This window comes from Meleagris gallopavo, chromosome 2 (genome assembly GCF_000146605.3).
Source record: "Meleagris gallopavo isolate NT-WF06-2002-E0010 breed Aviagen turkey brand Nicholas breeding stock chromosome 2, Turkey_5.1, whole genome shotgun sequence".
Lineage (NCBI taxonomy): Eukaryota > Metazoa > Chordata > Aves > Galliformes > Phasianidae > Meleagris > Meleagris gallopavo.
This window is the reverse complement of record NC_015012.2, coordinates 74,299,321-74,320,296: the sequence shown is the minus strand read 5'-3', so window position 1 is coordinate 74,320,296 and position 20,976 is coordinate 74,299,321. Positions and strand designations below refer to the sequence as shown.

Genomic DNA, 20,976 nt, shown 5'->3' with positions numbered 1-20,976 from the left:
AAAAAGAAAGAGAACTTCAGGAGCTCCAGCAAGGGTTTCAGCTCAGGGCATGGCAGAATTGATTTTAGGCTACCATGAAATAATACAGGGGATTAAATGTATTCAAAAGGACCTTCCTGAAAGTTTGTAATGGAAAACTCTCAATGTTGTAAGGCAATAATTCTCTGCATCCTGCATGGGCACCAATCTTACCAAGAAGAAAGGAAACAAAACTGCTGTGGAGTTCATCTTGCAAGAGCAATATTGGATGAGGCTCCATTTATTCAGATGTCATCAAGCACAACTCCCAGTGCTCTGTTGATGCTGCTCAGGAGAACACTCACCAGATTCAGCACAGACAGCTCAGCACAGCAGATTTCAGGCAGAGCAACTTTGGTTTATCTGTTTCCTCCCGTTTCTGGGGCTCTGGCTTACAGCACAGCTAACCAACACCAGGCAAGCAGGAAAAGGGCTGCTCTCTGTCATTTAGCAAGGTTGGTCCTGGATCTCACCGAAGCTTATTTGCTTACAGTGTCCTCTGTGGTCCAATTGCATTAGGTCTGCCTTTATGAAAATTTCCTTTGAAAAGTGAGTCACTAACCCAAGCGGGAAATTCTTTTGAAATATAAATGAAAGACTCACTGAATGCAATTCTCCTGGTAGTGATACTTGGAAAACTCAGTCTCTTACCTTGTCCTACCTATGTTTACCCTTTTCCTAAGGAAACTTGCTCATCAAATTAGACTGAGCTGAGATTTCTTTTTAACTGGTTTAGTAGTATGCTATTTTTTTACAAGTTTTCCAACAGAAAAAAAAAAAAAAAAGAAAACCACAGACATATTTTTTGAGGAAAATGATTATCAAGGAAAGTAGGTTAGTGGCTAAGTTTCTGTTCCTAACTAGGTTAACAGAATGACAGACTACTTCCTTCTCAAAAATTCATTATTCCAGGCCCTATTGTTTTGTTGGTGCTATTTTGAGCAGAGTTGTCAGAACCTGTCTGCAAACCAGAGTCTTCTCTTTAGTACTGTATTCCAAGAATTGATTTTTAACAACTGCTGGAGGCTGAAGGAGCTGGGTGAAAAAGCAAACTCTTACTCATTTCTGTAAAGTCCCAACAGCTCAGATACCAGTTCTGGTCCTATGCTTCTGTAATACTGAGATTAGGAGACTCCGAATCGCAAATGCTTCTTCCATCACAAAGTGTAATAGAGCTCTCAGAACCCCCAGGGTGCCTCCTTCAACAGGAAGAAAAACAAAAGGCAAAGACGATCTATCTGGAGAGCACTTACCAGTGGTGCTTCTTCCGATACTTGCAACGGTGATCTGTATCCCCCATTTGGGACCAGACACAGAGTCAGGACACACTCACCCACACCTGAGGGTAAGTTTGGTTAGGTTGCGGTTGGACTTGATGATCTTTAAGATCTTTTCCAACCTGAACAATTCTATGATTCCATGATTCTAAGTCACAGCAAGCATCCCTCTCCAAATCATACTTTTGGCACTGAACACCTGTGGCATGTGCTCCTCAAGGGCACTGGTCTGCAAGTAAAAAGTGCCCTAAAAAAGCAGTGAGTAGAAACCTTTCACCTGCTTCTCACTTGATCAATATACACTGGCAGGTGATGTTTTGTGACACTAATTCTGGCACTAGCAGCACTCTGGGACCCAAATCAAGAGAAACAGGGTCCAAATTCCAGAGGAACTCAGCAGCGTGGTGAGATAACCATGGGGTCGGAGTCCATCAGCTCTGCTCCCGTTGAGCAGAACAAAAGCCCACCTGCAGCAGCCAGCCTGTGCACTGCCTCCACCTATCAGGTGTTGGCGAAGAGAAGCCCGACAAATACTCTGTGTGTTGTGACATGGCAAGTGGCAAGGGAAGCACTGTGGGAAATCGTCAGGACAGCAAGGTCAAACCAACAAGTCTGTAAGTGGAGAAGGATTAAAACGCAGCCTATTTCCGAGCACAGTGTGTTTCCTAATATTTTAATGGCAGCATTAGTGTGATCTGTTTACTAGTGGCTTACTCTGGGTAATGCAGTACTACCTCAGAGAGCATTAATTTCATCACTATAATTTAAATAATTTAAATCACAATGTCCTGAAGAGAAAAAAAAAGAAAAAAAAAAAAGACATTATCAGCATACCCAGGGAGAAAACTTGCTCAGCACAGTGTAGAAAACCTCCCCAGGAGAAAATGAGTAGCAAACCCAGGAGTGAAGCCCTGCCCGCAGCCCAACACATTTGCCTGACAACGCACATGGAGACCCTGCAGCCTGCTCCTTCCCTGCTCTTGGGATTGCTCCTCCTTTCAGCCAAGCTCGCCTGCACACATATGCACACTATTATTGGGAACAACCAATAGTCCCCTATATCCTTCTCATTTGACTCTTCCGGGCTCACTTCTACAGCAGCATCTCTACACAATTAGCCAATTATGACAGCTAATTAGTCATCAAACCCCAAAAGGCTCACTTCCTGCTCTCTTCACTGTATCCTGCTGTGCATTAGCCCCTGCTGAGCAAGCAGCAGCACACATGGGTGGAAATCTGATGCCCTCCTTAATCCCACTCCCTGCTCTTTTTCATCCCTCATAAACGCAGCACTTCAGAGAGTGTCAGACTGCAAATAACCTTGGTATTTCTGAGCAGAGCAGTCCTGCATGCCTGCCGTAGGGCCTCCTGATTGAGATCCTACACAGAAGATCCCAGACAGCCTTCCAAAGAGATTCCTCTCCCTTCTGCATGTCCACAGTTCTGCAAATAGCAACAAACAAGAGCTGGCCTCAAACTACCGGTACAGCGTGGTAGGGATGAGGGCATCAGAGTTCACCTGGCTGCTCAGCCCTTCCTTAAACCTAAGCAGAATACCTCAGAGGCATCGTACACATATATCTGAAAGGTATCTTCCAGAGTCTGGGATGCAATGAGAATTAAGATTGAAGGATAAATTAAAAAGTTCACTCTTTTCACTCCTAGCCCAGCCAAGCACACCTGATTCACCTGGCTGGTCACTGCGCACAAACCCTCAAACAAGCACTCGCTGCTCCCCACACTGAAGCACAAGCTCTCATTGGAGCATTTTAGTGTTAACTAGAGAAGCCAGACACGCAGTTTCACTCAGATGCTTTCTACTGCATGCAGTTTACAAATGCAACTCAATGGGCTCACAACCAAAGTGGGGTCACTGCAGGCTGCTACATCTCAGCAAAGGCACAGCTTTATCTTGCTGATACACAACAGTAACACAACAAGCAGAGCTGGAACCACCTTGGCAAGCCTGGGATGAAGAATGGTGCTTGGTGTCACGCATGTGGACAAGGGAGGGAGGGGAACAGGACATGCCAGCACTCCTCAGCACACAGGCACACAGACACACAGTCATCATTCAGCAGTTTGGATTTGCTCAATACCAAAATTCTGATAAGCCATGGGCATTTTGGAGGTCAAACAGACCTATTTACGCAAAATTAACCACGAGTGCTCAGCTGACAGGGAATAAATAGAAGTTACTCTTTGCCTCTACAAACAAAGAATGTGCTGGGAAAATGGCAATTCATTGGAGAGAATAAGGAAGTGATTAATTGGGTCACAATGATTGTTATATATATGTACTTATCTTAAATCCCTACCTCATGTCCTCTGTCTTGCACAGGACATGATTCACTGTCTGCTTCTGAGAATGACCCAGACTCATCGCTGGAGTTTGTTCCATAGGATGGCTCACATTTAATCTGGGCTCGAACTGGGTTGTACAATCCATCTCCCACCACACCGGGCTCCTGGTGCTCGGGCGCCAGGAATCGGGGGCCTTGGGAGCAAGGGGAAGAGGAGAGCTCACACAGACGTAGGCTGCAGGGAGAGCCGCCGCTGCCGTCCTCTGCATATGAGTAGGAAGAGCACGAGCTGGAGGTCCTCGTTCTGGTCTCTAAAGGAGGCGAGCGAGGGCAAACTTTAATTGGCACCGGACAGCTGGTGTTCGGCCGCATCCTTCCTGACAAGTGATCAGCTGTCAGTCCGCTGTGGGAATAGGTCTGAGAGCTGGGGAGAGACTGGCTACCGCCAGCCCACAGACCCTTTGGCACAGTCTCAGTGAGGTCTTTGTCCAAGCTGCTCACACCAGAATATGAATGCACCGAAGTGTTTACTTGGTCACAAGCGTTTGAAGAGAATATAACACTCCTCCTGTCCAGTTCCCCCTCTTGCTTACAAAGAGTTTCAAAGCCGGGCCCCCTGAGCGGCGATCCCACCGTGAAGTTGGAAGCATCCTTTTGCATGGCATGGGACTGTCCGTAGTTCCCTGTGAAAGGGACGTAATCAGTTTTGTGGTCACCCTGAGTTGTCCCTTTTTCAAAAGGGCACGCTGGACTCCTGCCAAAGTGCTGTTGGGAAGTGCTGGGGAAGCCAACCAAATCTATGCTTTTTGTTCTGTTGAAGAAAGACCGCAAGCAAGAAGGAGAAGACCCACTTTTTGGCCTGTCGACGCAAGTGGGGCTTGGCTGTTTCCTGTCCATTTCAACATCCCCTTCTTTATCCCTGATGTCAGGTTCGTCTCCAGACAGGCAAAGCGTGATGCTTTCTTCATCATTCTCTTCATTCTGAGGCTCACTTTTTATCTGCCCCATAGCAAGTCCTGATTTGAGGCTGTTTCCAGAACTCTCTTCACTGAATGTGCTTGCAAAACCTGAGGTACTGATGTGTGATGTGTTGTAGACATTCTTGGTACAAGCAAGCTGGTATTTCTTGTATCTGGGGTACCGCGTTACTGCATCTTTGTCCAAATTGTCCTTGCTGTCTCTCAGCATGTCAGAGTTGGGCAGAATCCCTTCTCCTTTGTCTGCGCCAGCAACGGTGGTTTCAAAATTGAAGGGTTCCTGGTGCATTCTCTCTCTTGGGCAAGATATTTTTGACGTCTCCGATTCCATCGTCTCCTCCTCATCTCCATCCGAGTTTTCCTCATCATGCATGCGCTGACAAGTGGTATCTTTTTTGCACAGGAACAGGCCATCTTCGTTGTTCAGCAGCTGCGTCTGAAGGAAGCTGAAGCAGGAGTCCTCCAGGTTGTGCATGCGCAGGAACTCAGCACAGTGGATGACCTCCTGGATGTTTTCTCTGCTGAGTAACAGCTTAGCAGTGTAGGCAAACTGTAGCAACGGACCAAATCCTCTGACAGTGACCTGCAGAAAAAAGAGGGAAATTGCCAGCATTACCATCAGCTCTTTGCTATCATCCCATGTCCTCCATTATGTAGTTAGATAACCTAACAGATCTAACATTCAGAAATAAATACTGCATGGCACCAATTGTTCTTCTCTCAGGTCAGCAGTGATACAAATCCAGAAATGAACATAATTGCTTTTATTTTGCTTCTCTACATCATGTTGCTCAAATAACTCAAAGACCTGTGAACCAAGCTTCTGCTGTAATAAAAGATGGAAAAAACAGACTAGTGTGCAAACCGCTAATTTTTGGATGGATCTTGTTTTCACTGTGATGCAGCATATCACCATCAAAGTAACTATTCAAACTTGATTCTTCTGCCCCGATGGAAGCTCTGATGAACAGGGATTTCAAACATAAAATACAATTTAAATCCCAAAGGCGTTTTGGAAAGGAAGCATTTAATATTATAGACAAATTCCCTTTTTTTCCCCCTATATTTTTTGAAAGCCACTACAGAATAAATACCAGTTAAATGCTGACTGCATAGTCTGTTTCTTCTCATACTGTTCCTGATTTTAGTGAGCCTAAGGTACAGCTGACAGGAAAGCAATCCATACTCATAATTCAAATAATGCAAATCGCTCTAAATCTCACCTTAGTACATAACTTTCCATCATTTTCTTTATAGAAAGAATAACAACTGTTTCCAGGAGTCTATGGGTCTGAGTTATGCATCATTACTTGTCCTTTTTTTCTCATCTATACTATACTTACATATACTACACCATCTATACCATATTTACATAGTCACATATAAAAAGTATGTGCTTTCTCCCTCTATCTCTGTTTACAGTGATGTCTTCACATCTAACATCTAACTAACAAACAACTTGTAGCCATGTATATATACACATTGTTCATTTTTTATCCTCAATGCATTGGCACAGACTTCTGTTTTTTTCTATTATTTTCTGCAATGGGCAGGAGACAAAGGTAGTTGAAAAACTCAGTGAGAGGGTACTTACACACCAGGGCTCACAATCATGTATTACAGTGTCTCCACAAGAAGGAGATTCAGTGGTTGGATCACTAAGTTGAGATTTGAAAGACCACAACTCAACTTTCTTCCAATGGAACTGCTGAGAAGTGCAGAGAGTGAGAATGATGCTGCACAGTCACTGCTAGAACTGCTCTGTGAAAGGAGACACTGAGCTTCCACTCCCTGCTCCTAAATGCTATTTCATGCGAAACACATGAAGACTGGAATATCACATTGCCTCTCTTACTTGAAAATCACAATTGGTACGTTACAGAATTGCTCTGCCACCCAAAAATTTGTATTTCCTCCAGCATAGAGGAGCAGCAGGCGGATGGTTTTGAGTCCACTGTTCCAGAGCTCAGTGAGACATCAGGGCATGCATTTCTGACGGTCTTCTTTCATGAACAGTAAAAATCTGAGTGAATAATTAGGCTAATCCCAATGAAAAGCCTATAAATTCCTTACACTGCCTTAGGATCAGTGGTAGAGCTCACAGATCTTTACTGAAAATCCTGATTTCCAGAAACAAGCCTTTGTTATTCACACATCTGTACTTGTGATGCTGGGTTATGAAGACACCACAAATGGTGCAGACTTTGATGGAGAGAAAAATATTTTAAAACACCTCTAAAATCGCTCCCAATAGCTCTTCCTTACATAATATTACTGCTCTATCTGCTATTTTAAGAAACAGCACGGTTTCATGCACGCACTTACACACTTGCACATTTCTGTTTTACAGTATGCCTCTGGTTCAGAACCGCCTAGATTAACAGCTGGCTATTAAACTGATCTCTGCCTTATCACTGTTACACTTTCTGCCTATTTGTTAGATTATCAGCTCACTAAAGGCCTATCTGCATTTTATCTATGCAGTATGATTAACAAAATTGCTCAGAAACTTAATGAGCTACTCACAGTATTTCTTTGATAAGATCTTCAGTGTTACTATGCATTTCATAAGCTCAGCAGCAGTGTGGGTCCCTAGAAGCAGCCATAAATACCAGCTGGGTTTTTTGGGTCCCTTTTGCATAGCAGGGACCACGGAGCACAAAGCCAGTTCTGGCAGTGGTGTCCCTTGGCCACTAGATGGAACGACTGCAAAGCAAATTAAAAGCATTTTCTGTGCTGGGCCAGGGTTTCACCTGCCTTCCCTGGCTGCAGAGCCTGAGGGTGACTCACAGCACTCCAGAGCAAGGCCATCTCTGCGCTGACTCAGGCTTTCGCTCCCAATAAGGCAGCATGGAACAGCAGCAGGACAGATTTACAGCTGTTCTGTGCTGGATGCATTAGTGACGGAGCACAAGAACACATATATTAGCCTCCCTGCAACGTTCTGCAAATCCCTGAGGTGTAGGAGGATGAGGATGCTGGTCCAGTGTGTGCCTTCATTCCAGCTGCTGCTATCTTACTCAGAGACACAACTCTCCTCCCTTCAGCGATCAGACCCAGAGGAGGAAAGCTTCCTTCCAAGCACCAGTGCTTCTCATTGCCCTTGGGGAGGAATTTCTCAAGTGCCAACACTTGAAAATACCCAAGCAATAACTTTGATAGTAAATGCTTCTAAAGGTCACTGGCAAGCATTAAAGGCAGCACAATCGCTGTAGACTGAAGCTAAGTATTGATCTGGCCTCCATGGCAGGTCCCCATCATAGTTCCATCATCAGCCTTGCAACTGCCCACATTCGGTTTCTTTGCTGGGAGAGCATCAACAGAGGTGTGGGCATGCAGCAATAGCCTCCACACATTTGCAGGAGAGGCTTCAAAGCTGCATAGATCACAATCACACATCTCTGATGGAGGAGGTGAGAGCGGGCTTTTAATGTGATTTGACCTGACTGATGCATCCCAGTGAAAACAATGAACGAAACCAAGTTGATCTATGTTTCAGAAAGGAAATAGACCATTTCTCTGATATACATCTCTATTTACATACGAAAGCAACCTTTTCTGGATGAGTAAAACAAATATGAGCAATAATCTGTTTATTTTTTCCTCTATCATAAATAAGATGCCAAATATCCAGGGTTTATTTGCTTTTGAACCTTATTTTCCATGTAAGTTAATGTCTAAGTAGACAGATTAATTTGTGGAAGCCTCCACAGAGCACCTCATCCAAGTTTATACTCTGAGTTTCTCTATCCAGCCCTCTGCACATTTCCATCATTCCTACCTCTACCCAATCCAACTGCAAAATTAATATGGACTTGATGGGCTGCAGGAAACAGGCAGAGAAAAGGCAATGTGCACACAGACCAGAAGAACAAAGAACAAGAAGCACAAACCAAGGAGAGCAAAGCAAAGATCTAATCTTCTTAGGGGCTTGCTTCCCTTATCTTTCAAATTACCCCAGAATTGGACTTCTCTTGTGGACCTGAAGAATTGGAATAAAATGTGAAGGAGGGAAGTTGTGTTTTGTATGTCCACACCCTCACGAGTTCAGGATACTGAGGAATTACCTGGAAATAATGCAGTGATAATCACCATCAAGAGGTTGGTTAATCAGCATTAGCCATATTGAATTTAACTGCAAAATCTCGACAGCAGCCTTGTAGAAAACAAGAGTACAAAACCTGTTTTAGTTCAGCCCAGCACTGCTTTCTCCTCACAGGGCCCTGTAGAGTATGATGCTCTGTTTAGTTTTAATCGATTTAAGCAATCAGACTTCCACTACTTCCTTTGGGAGATTATTGCCAGACTCTACTTAAAACCTCCTTGTGAGGAAATTTGCCATCCCTTATTTTCCTCCTTTGTCTCTCATGATATTTCCTTTATGCATTCCGAGTAATGTTTTTTCCTTCTGGAGAAAAAGCTGCAAAGCTGTTAGACTCTTTGTCTCCACATCTTCTGTAGTTGGTGTTAAAACATTTTAAAAAACCTGGCTAATTCAAGGAAAACAACATTGATCACCATCACAGAGTAAGAAGCTTAGATGAGAGTCAGCAGTAAGAAAAGCTAGTAAGGAAGGCAGCACTGCAGATGCAAATACAGAGCGTATATCAGTCTGACATTTCTATGGATGGGCTGGACGCGCTGTGTGCTGCAGAGTTCATTAGTGCATACTCATTAACCAACTGCCCAGACTGCCAGATGTCTCAAAATCCCAGACAAACAGACAAAATCCTCCAATTCTGCACAGACAACATTTCTTATGGGGAGGGGAGGAAAAAAAGGGTTGTTTCTAAGAGAAACGTGGATGTCTGGTAACCCTGCCTCTGAAGGGTAACTGTATGAAATGCTGCATCTGGATCAGGTCAGCCCCAGCAAAATGCCAGCAAATGTGAGTTCAATTTAAAGAGGGAAGAAGTGATTAAGGGAAAGGAAAGATCACTGTAAACATGTAGGAATTTAAAACTTGGCAAGACGGTATCTAAAATGGAGCAAGATAAGGTTTACAGTAATCTGATGCACACTACCACCAAGAACAGAGAGCTGTCTAGTTTACTGTGGGATGGTTTTGCTGATTTGCAAGGAGAAGAAACCGAAAAAGTGAAAATGTCAGGAAGTTTTCCCGACTCTGAACCTAATGGTGAATTCAGTGAGATCTTGGAACACTTTCCAGGAAAGAGGATGGACACTGTATGTCTGAGTAAAAGCAAATAAAAGCTAACAAAGCACAGCCTTTTTCTGGTGAGGTGGGCTTTGACAATTTGGTATGCCTTTTCTGGCCCTGGTTTCTGTGTTAGCGAGGGCACATCGCCAACCTTCTAGAAAACAGCATCAAAATTCAACAGCAAATCTATGTAAAATAGTTCATTTTAAAATAAAGAGTATGTGGGGCAACCTCAAAGAATTCTTTCTCCCTACCCCTCAGGTTACAATAAGTTCTGCAGCACGTTAGCTGCTAAATCCCACCACATCATGGTGAATTAGATGGTCAGACCTTCGGATGCGCTGAGAATGCACAAGTCCCGACTGAGCAGCTCATGTGCAGATGATTATCTTTGTGCATTTGAGTCGTCTTGTTGAAATCAATAGGAATACTGATGGGTGTTCTGTGAAGCATGCAAGCTACTTGTAGGATTATGGATTATATTTTTAGTACTGCGATTTTCAGGTTAAATTCATCATCCGGCACCTAAAAACAGTTAGAAAACTCACATCTTGAATCTCCAGACATCGATTTAATTACTAAGCCATTTTGTAGGGAAGGAAGAAACAAAAATTGAATCAAATCTCGCATGTTGAATATCAAATCCCAAATTGAATATTAATTTAAAACAATTGGGTAGAAACATGTGAGAAATGTGACCATTTCTTGTGGAAGCAGAAATAAATCCACTAGTTACACACTGCTATGCAGTAGCCCTATTGTGATACTCATTTTGTTAACAGTTTATCCTTGCTTGTGCAGTCCAAAGGCATCTGTATAGACTGCTTAAATCCATCCCAACCCTTGAGTTTGACTGATAAGCCCAAGGATGCAGAAAACAAACTACGAACTGCCTCACTCGGCCAGCATGTTCCTAACACTCCAACTTATATAATCAAACACATGCTAGAAATAGGAGATAAGATTAGTGACAGTTAACTGCTGCTATTTTTTGTTCCACAGCCTGAAGAAGGTCTCGGGGATTAAACATTAACTCTAATCTTATTTGCTAAAATTAGCACATGCTATATTCTTTTTCTTTTGCAGCCAATTGCAAGTATAGCGCATAAGTTATTTTCAGAGTAATCTGATAACTAAAATCAGTCACCGAGCTGTTATTCCATTAAGAGTTAAGAGACTTCCTGGTTATTTACTTTGTTATTTTTACCGGGGATGGTGAAGCCTGGCAGAGCCCGTTTTTCCTAGCTTAAGGTTATTCGGTTCTGGAAAACTATCTGAAGGATGTAAACACATTGCTAGGTTCAAACAGGTGAGTTATGTGTGTGAAATACACAGTGCTACATGTCCCAGTTTCACAGAATTACAGAATCATTAAGGTTGGAAAAGACCTCTAAGATCACCTAGTCCAACCATCAACCCACCACCACTGTGTCCACTAACCACGTCCCTCAGTGCCACATCCACACGGTTCTTGAACACCTCCAGGTACGGTGACTCCACCACCTCCCTGGGCAGCCTGTGCCACTGCCTCACCACCCTTTCTGAGAAGAATTTTTTCCTAATATCCAACTTGATTTGTCTCTTTATCTGCACACAGTAATCCTGCACACAATTAGAAATTGTTTGGAAATGGTGATCCCTTTACATAGAGCGGGAATGCACGCGAAGCAGGAAAAAGTCAGACAAGGATCACAGAGAGCAGAGCGCTTTCCCAGGCCAGTGGCATGGTGTAGGAAATGCCAATGCATTTTTCCCCTCTTCAGCTTACCAGTGTTTAAATGTGCTCTCACCAGCAGCTCCCAGAGGCATTTTTCCCATATGCTCACAAAGCCGTGAAGCTCCTAAAATGAGTCAACACTATTTGAAAATCAGCTTGGGTGAGAAGAACCAGATGCAGGCATTTGTAGCATCTGGGCTCTTAAACAGGAGAGGAACTTAAAAGTTGCTGGTGGAGAAGGCTGATGAAGAGAGGCTGTTGTTTCCACTTTAAAAACACTTTTAAAATGAAGCATATTTCCTGCTGGCCCATGTTTTCCACTTTACTGAATCAAGTAGCATGTGCAGATTTGGGCAGAAGAGCAACCTGAAGTTTGGGAGGTATTTATCTCTGTATCTCATCCTCACCTCCTGAAACTGCAGGGGAAATAAAGATGTGAGAGAAAGGCGGAGTGGAGATGGCTATCTGGATTAATGGTCTCCTATGAGTGAATGGACAGCCTTGAGTTGCCATGTCTGGTGTCAGCTACCATGAGACTGTGCTTGCTCAAGGACCTGGGATCACTGTAGTCATAGTGCAAACCTCTGTCAGAATGGAGATCTCCATTCTTTTATTTCACACCAACAGTGTCCATGTTCCCTTTGTTCCCTTTTTTACTCTAGAAGCATAATCTACAGCACAAGTCCAAGTATCAGGGACTTAGGACTCTGGCTCTAACACACCCTTCAGTGCCATGCTGGCGTAGCCCATACTGCCTGACCTTGCTTCTGTCACCTGGAAGATGCAGTAGCCACACTTCCACCCTCGAGGCTACTTGGTGCCTGCAGAGTATCGCAGTGATCTCTGATGGAAGGTGAGGCAGTGCAACACAAGTTGGGGAGGAAGTAGAGGTCACTCGTTGCAGACTGACCCCGAGGGCAGAAACCAATGACTGTAAACTGTGACTGTCACTCTGCGAGAAGTGCGTCAGTGCTGACAGAATGGCAAGTGCTTCAGAATTGATTGCCTGCTGCAAGGATGGCGTAAGCAGCAAGGGGATCGATGCTCAAATTATTGGTTATGTCAGCATTTGCCTACATATGACTTTGGGACGGAGGGTGGAAGCTAAGGCAGCCATACACACAGGTTTTTCCAAATCAAATTCACTGTGATAATAGTGTCAGCTTCAAAGTGTTCTCAAAATTCTTGGTTCTTGAGCATGGCACCAAGAACTATCAGGTGAACCAAAGAGGCAGATGGAATCAGAAGATGGTTTAGAGATAAAATGAAAAAAAAAATGAAAAGTAGTGAAAGTCAAAATAGAGCAATTTCTGATTCAACTGTGATGCTTATTTCAGTCTAAGACTTCAACTTTTATTTCATCCGGTTACTGAAATCCAACTAAAATTATCTTGACCTTTCAAAAATGAGATTGGTTTCATATGAGAATAAAGATTTTGCTTTTGAAAAACCTGATGGTATCCTTGGGGATGTTTAACATCCTTCGCATTCAGAGAAATACTCATGGAAAACTAATTTGTTGAATTTGCCACAAGCTTCAGTCTTCCCAAATTCCACTTTCTAGAATACAATGTTTATTGAGAGATAAGGGAGAAATCACCAAGCATATGCACAAATGTTTTGTTCTTGACACAGTTCTGCTCAGGAAACAGGAGGCATCGGTGCAAAACGTGCATGTGAATATATTTGCAAAAAGAAAACATTACAAGACTGGAAGATGTGATGCCTGCCCATGGCAGGGAAGCACTGCCTGGATCACACCAGATGGCCCCTGGCACATCCAGCCCAGTGGTTTGGGGTCAGTTTGTGCACGTGGCGTGCAGGGATGTATGTTTGCCCACACCAAGTCACAGTGTAACTCTGTAACTCATATTGCAGTCACACACTGAATAGAATAGTGCCTGTAATGCAGTAAGACAAGCTGGAGGAATGACAACAGAAGTACCACTGTTTGGAGAAAACAGCCTGATTTCACCTTAATGAACAACAGTGGAAGGAGATAAGTTTTTTCTAAGTAATTAGATAGCTTAGTGCATGTTATTGATGCTAGGGCTGCCTAGGGTGTAGTAGGAGTACATAGAAAATTCAGCAAGTACAGCCAGGGGAGCACCTGCAGGCAGAAATAGGTGAGGGAGCCTGGAGGTGAATCTCTAGGCTGCTATGTCCACACACCACATGGAGGTGTTAGAAAGAACATTACAAGTGTTTCAACCAACTTTTGTCCAAAGGACTAACTCAGCGATGACATGCCGGGATCAACAAAGAACACGTACGAATCAGTAGCACTGATTAGCAGTTTAAACACTGGTGCATTAACTGGAAAACAAAGCAAAGGGAGATTGCAGCTGTGATATCTGGCGGTTTGCAGTACAGTCATTTTTTCAGTGTAGCTTGTACCTTAAGAGACACGGAAGGCAGTAATGAAGGAAGGCACAAGTGAGCTGCTCAGCAGAAGCGTTGCCTTTTCCCCATGGATGCACATGCCACCCATGCTGAAACCAGCGGGGAAGAAATGGAACAGATTTTAACCCAAGAGCATAATCAGAAGTAAAGTGGAGCTGTGATTTAAAATTAAAATCAGTACCATATTTTTGCGAAAGAAAAACTAAACTGACCCCCAGATTAAAAAAAGAAAAAAAAAGAAAAGAAGAGAGAAAGTGTTGAGCAGTGAGGAAGGCGAAGGAAGGAGTGGGAAAGTTTTCACCGAATATAAATTGTGAGAGAGAAGTCTGTGAAAGATCTGTTTAGGTTCATATCATGAGCCAAACTGGGGAGGAAAAGGGAAAACAAAAGGGAGTTTGAGAACTTCTGGAATAAAAAAAGAAACTCTAGAAGCCTGCAAGTAGCAAATATCAAAATAGGAAGAAAATGAGGTTAAATGCAGAAATCTGCTAATTCAGAGGGTGTTTGGAGGAGCGGTTCAGAGTTTCTGAAGCTGCAATTAATACATAAGCAAATATAACAATATAAAAAAACTAGAAAGACTGGCAAACGACACAAATACTCCTCTCTCCCAGGCCTGGCAGAATGTATCTAAGTGAATAAACCACATACACTGTAATACAGTATACTAAACACGCCGTGATTATTCTACAAAAATAAGAAATACTTCACAGCGAGGAATTTCCCTACAAACCCTACTGTTACACTTTGCCAATGTAGGAGAGGAAGAAACAGGCTGTCCTATGCATTGCTTGGAAAAGCACCAGGTTGCACTACAGGGAAGGGAATGGAGACAGGAGACAAAGGAGCTGAGGCAGCAGCAGGCTCAGGAGACAGGGCCGGATCACACCACTGCAGTTCACAGATGCTCTGCCATGATTCTCCAGGGCTGGCAAGAGCCGTGAGCTGCTGCGGACAATGCAGCTTCCAGCACTTCCCATGACCACGTGCCAGCTCAGCACAACACAGAAAACTTCCTTGTGCCAGGAGAGCAGGGAGCAGAGCCCAGCAACTCCCCCAGTAGTGCAAAGCCAGAGAGGCTTTTCAGGGCTGTGGGAGGAATGGAACTTCAAGCGCTTTACTATTCTGGCATAATTACACAATTATTAACGGGCAAGCTGAAATCCCATGTAAATATCTCGGCTTCCTCCAGGCACTGCATTTTTAAAACAAAAACTGCCAAATGCTGTATTTGTTCCAATTTTCCTTCTGCTCCTCCCTCCAGCCTTTAAATTTCTGGGATTTGGACAGGCAACATCACCTGTCCTAAGACCCTCACAAGAGTTCTCCACGTGGAAAAAAAGCAGCATTCCATCTTGACCTGTAGCTTCCCTGTTCTGGGAGGAGGGTCAGGAACTTCACAGCTCTTTGTGCATGTGTGTGGTGATATATACCTGCATACACCCACGCTGGACACCGTGAGAACTAGGCAAGAGAAGGCTAAGGTGTGTGAAACGGAGTGAATTAGTCCCATCTGCTCTGAAAAGATCATTTTCGTCTTGTATTTCTATTACTGTCTTATTATTATCACACTAGAGTGCTTCTAAAAGGCTACAGTTCTGGCAGCCAGCATCATTACAGCTGCTCAGATTATTAACAGTATAAATAAACTCTTAGAGACACTACTAAGAAAATATTAACCACAATTATCACTGTCTGATAAAATAATGAACAGTGAAGTGTTATTCTGCCATCTCAGTCACCAGTGCACATTTATGAGTGCTGTGAGTAATGAAAAACAGTTTATTTGCATACTGAATCAGCCTGGAATTGGTTCTTTCTGTTTTATTTTGTTTTTATAAAGACACTTTGAATTAGCGTCTTTCAGTCAGCACAGGCTGAAGCTCTATGTCTGCAGAATTGTACTCTGCTTTCAGTCCTGCAGCATGCAGCCCTATTAACTCTGAGAGCAGAAAACTACACCAGCAGCAACATGCACTTTTGCCCGAGGCTGGTCAAAGCCACCAGCAGTGGAGTCACTGAGGAGAAATCTTCCTTTCTACGTGGGCAGAAACACTATAACCTTCCTACAAACCTTTATTGTCAGGCCTCATTGCTTTTTCTGCCTATGCAGGGAACAGCCCAGGTGAAGTCCATGGCATTTCCTGCAGGAACCCTCCTCCGACCCATCCTGATTTTGCTTTGAGTGCTTGTTTCTCCTTAAGCACCCAGTGATACTCCCAAACTCCAGCCTTCACTAACAGCAATGGGGAGCTTGGGTTAGGTTTTTAATTAACAGAAGTTATTATTTCCCTGCAACCATGGAGAAAGAGTGTCTTAATGCATTGGGGAACAGGAGAATGACTGCAGAGAAGAAAAGGAAGCCCCTGGTCTGTCCTCTTAGCAACAACACTTTTCTCAGCAGGCAGAGGCGGCCTTCACATATTTGTTTCTTGCTATAGTTGATTTAGAGTGTCATCATCTGTTCATTAGTGGAGATTATTATGATTAAGAGAAATAAGGTCTGAGGTCCTGAAGCTGCTTACTGTGGGGTAGTCATGCTGAAGCTTTGATTTGGAAATCCAGTTTTCACAAGGATGCTTCCCTGGTTCAGGAGAAGCCTTCTCCCCACCCAGCCCTGTGGAACCATCAGTCTCCAATCCCAATCAAAGACACCTTCCTATAAAAGCATCAAGCAAAGTCCCTGTTTTGCTTAGCTGTTTCATACCAGGCCACCACACTCTATCCGACCATCAGTAGGGAGGGATAATGGTGAAGGTTGGCACTGAACCCCTCCAGACAGGCTTCTGCTGGGGTGCAGAACCAAACCCACCATTTTGAGGAAAGGTCTGCACACAGCAGATGCAAAATGAGCACCTTCTCCATCAAGTCTGGCAGGGAAGCTCATGATTTGGGGTAACAAGAGGGAAATGTGGTTAGCATGAGCCACACTATCAGGCTCTCCACTTGAGAGCACAAACTTGGCCCAGGGTGAGTGTGCATCAGGCTCCTGGAGAGAGGCCATGACCCAGCTGATGAGGAGAAAATAAAGACAAGTTAAAGACAGGAATGGCAGCAAAAATACAACTGGAGAGGAAGACAATAATGCAATGTCAAGAGAGAACAAAGGAAAGGGGATTTTCCTTAATCTAAGTCAGAAAAGCACTACAGCTTGCCTTCAGTGTTTTTATTTCACAGCCCCTTTTTATGTGTCCTTTTCACACTCTGTCCAGCATCTCATGTTCCCTGCCTGGCCTCTGCTACGTGTCTAAAGCCTTTTGTTCCCGTAACCCCACTTTCAGCATGTCATCATACTCCCACTCCTTGCACAGAGATGTAGGCAGGCACTGCATAGCCCAGGGCTCTCGCTATCCCCATCACTACACTGCCATGACAGAGCAAGTGAGATGGGGCGCTGGGGCGGGAAGAAGCTTGCGGCAGCTTCGCCTGTCCTTGTCTGTCAGCTGCGGGGGAAGAAGAGTTTGGTGGGGGTGATCTGCCCCCCCATAAACATTACGGCTAGGATAAACCTCTGCTCCTAGGTGAGGAAGAGCCATGCTGCAGCATTCCTCCTGATTTCCCCTGCAGCGTCCTCCCTCTCATCCCTCGCAGCAGTTGGCCTCTTCTGGATGCCTAAACAGGTTAGATGTGGCTTGCCCTGAATAAGTCACCTACATTAATTTTTCCTCTTTAATTAAAGAGTTCTTCTGCGAAACAACTCATGAGAGCTTCTTTGTTGAGAGAAAGAAAATGATGTACTGTTCCACACACGTTTACAAAGACAAATATACAAATGAAATCTGCTCTGCAAGAAGTCCCAATGGAAGGGAAAACACAGAAAATTGTGGAGGAATTGCTGAAGAAGAACTGAAGTTCATTTTAAATCAGTGTACCATGTACAAATGCTGTCTTACAAATAGGATTATTTAATTTAAACCTTAGATCTGTCAAGTTCCATTACTTCAAATGGAGCCTGTCGTTTCTTGGCTTCATTATAAATCAGGATTATATTACAATTTATGTTAGGTTAAGTCACTACTTCGATAGGAGGCAGCAAAAAAAAAATTACACAGCAGTCAGTAAATAGAGCAAAGTCATTGCACTGTTCTTGAAAGGCAAAAAGTCATCTTGCTAAATGAGGGTCCAAGTTGTCCTGTACCAAGACTGTTCCTAATAAATAAAAGACCTCTGGGAAAAGTGCTGAGCATACGCTGGATCTATTTTCAGCTTGCATCAGCAGCTGCTGCCCCTGGGATCGCATCTTTGCTCATACCCTACACCATATGTAATCACTCCAGTGCTGCAACCAGTAAGATAATGAAAGAGCATGGCATAAATCTATACTTGAGTGGAATGCTAAATGAGAAAAATAATACAAAAAAGAGGGAAATAAACCACATTTTCAAGTCATTAGGAAGAAAGACTTTGACATATGAAGTGTTGCAACCATTAATAGCACTTATCATATAGAGTGGAGACAAAGAGACAAATTAATCAAACTGACAGAACTGGGACATTTTATGCTAATGCAGGCTCCTGGGTTTTAGTTCGTATTCCTCTGTGTCTGGAAAACTGATACCATTACAGGGCAGGAAATTGCATGAATAACATGCAACAGATCATAAAAATTCACACACCGAGTGAAGAAACGCTGCCAAAAGCACTGTAAAAACAAGGCTGGAGACCTCAACAGAGGAACTACCAACAGCTAATGAATGCAAATAAGTACAGGAATATTTCCCATTCATGCATAACAATTAGACATAGGCTGTGACTCCACAATCTCTAGTAGTGTAGGTAAAATAAAGCCTGGAGAGCTAACATGCAGAGAGCTAGGGGTAACTCCTGGCCAGGCCAGTTCTGAATTTGTTTGCAGTGTTGCAGCCAGCAGCTTAAAGCCACTGGGGAAAAGGCATGGACAAGTGCTGTCGCTGTCTAAATGTATGGTTATGTTAGATTCAAGTTAGCGTTGCAGTAGAAAAGACATGGTCCTGGGCAACCTGTTCTGGGTGTCCCTGCTTGAGAAGGGGGTGGCACGAGATGACCTCCACAGGTCCCTTCCTTCCTCAGCCATGTAGTGATTCTGTGAAAGGCAGGTGAAAGAGGAAATAAAATAGATCCACAAAACAGCCCACAGCCTCACAGAGCAAAAATCCCCCTCACCACAGAGCATATGGTAAAACGCCTTACAAATAACAACTTTTACATAATTTGTTTAGGAAATACAAAATGCACTTGCAGTCCAAAGCCACAGCTGTGTTGTAAGGGGCAGGAAATGGGAAGAACGACAGGAATGCTGGGGAGGGCATGGCGCAACACAAGACCTTGCCAAGGTTACTACATTTGCCATGAAGACTTTCCAAGGACCTTTAAAAAAAACTTGCTAATCAGATCACTGGGGAAGCACAGAGAGCCAATCAGCCACCAAACTCAGACACCAAATAACAAATATAGACACAGCATTTCTTATTGCTGCCTGGTTCGTAAAACAGTGACTCTTCCTTCTTGATACCCTTAGTTGTAGCTATACAACCCTAAGGAGAGGACTAACTCTCAGGGGGTAAAAGGAGTAAAGCTAATACCTTTTGGAGCCACGTAATTTCCAGCACTGCTCTGATCTTTCCCAGAATAGAATGAGATGCAGCTGATGGTATTGAGCAAGACTATCTCAGTGCCGGCCCTATGCATATACAGAGGTGATGAAATTCCAGCTTGCCATAAAGTTGCTTTTTTCCTGAAGTGTGAGTAGATTTCAAGCCCTTCCCATGAACATGGAGACCCTGTGTTCAGTGGCAGCAGGACATGAGTCCCAGCACATCTAGGCATGGGGACATCTTGCTCACTGCACTATGCAGAATCCCACTCCAAACTGTTCTTCAGCAGATCTCTGGGGAGACATGACAGGGTTTTATCCACATTAACAGGTTTTATGTGTCTCCAGACCTTAAAACTAATTTCTATTCTTTTAGTTGCAACTGGAGTTGCAACAGGGTGCTTGGCCAGGTATCAAAAAATGGCACAGGTAGAAAAGTAAGCCAGCCCAAAAATTTTCTGAAGACAACAATGGTGTAAGCTTTGCTTAGGGGGAACAGTTAGAAAAAGACACCAACTGACTGATCACCAAATAATTCAGAGTAAAACTATCTGAGAACAAAGCCAGGGATCCAAGGGCAATTATACAAATAGTCTGGATCCTGAAGGCTGAGAATGACTGGAAACGCTCGATTAGCTGACAGTGTGCAGCACTGGTCTGCTCTACAGACCTGCATGAAGGAGGTCCAGAGGAACAGTGATCCTAGTGGCTCCTACTAGGGTCACCATGTCTTATCAGCCAAAGACAGAGATCAAAACACAATCAAATACTCATCTTCAAAAAATATACCTGCTTGTGACCTCTCAACAGAGGTTTCCAGTTGGAATGCTCATTAAATAAATCCTATATGAGAAGGACGAGGTTCATATTTGAAAAGAAAGAAAGCAAAACAAACCAAGCAAAAGGTAGCTCTTATTTTTGTCCTTCTTTGCTTTCCATCTGCAACAGGGACACTGCAGATGGGGAAAGAAGAATAGGAGTTACTGATTTAAAGGTTTCTGTCACTACTAAAAACTACTCTTTCTGCTTTCTGAACATTATGATTGCTTCATAAATGTGAAAATGCCCCAATTCCCACATATATTATGGATGTCTCCTTTATTCTTCACCTCTTCGGCCAGTGCTATAGACAATATTTGTCCCCACTCACTGCTTACATAAAGTGGGCAAAAATGACAAGAGCAGATTGCACCTATGGATAGACAAGAAATATTCAATTTTTATGATTTGGATTTGACAAATTAATTCAGGCATTTAAAACACAGCCTTGGTTTGATGTGCACAGTCTCCTGAAAGATACAACGTTCAAGGAAAAAAACTCCTTCGTATCCAGAAAAAAATATGCCATATAGCATACATAGGGGAACACGAAAATTTGCAATCAAATAAGCTAAAAAAAATTATTAAGCTACAAAATTGTTCAGTTCAACAGGCAGATGGAATGACAGCAGAGACACATCTACCTTAAGCCTGGTTTCCCCTACTGGAAGTAGAATTGAGCACTAGTTCTCTGTGGAAAGCAGAAGGGAAGTTGTCAGAATTAGTCTT

The 20,976-nt window shown here is 43.4% G+C and overlaps 1 protein-coding gene across 4 annotated transcripts in view; it reads right to left on the bottom strand.

The window, feature by feature from the left end:
* Window positions 1-20,976, bottom strand: part of BACH2 (BTB domain and CNC homolog 2) — a 183,171-nt gene that overhangs the window by 16,872 nt on the left and 145,323 nt on the right. For all 4 annotated transcript variants that reach the window (XM_010707621.3, XM_010707623.3, XM_019613098.2 and 1 more), the window contains one exon: window positions 3,614-5,158. In XM_010707621.3, the coding sequence (XP_010705923.1) occupies window positions 3,614-5,158 (1,545 nt within the window). The remainder of the gene's footprint in view (window positions 1-3,613; window positions 5,159-20,976) is intronic.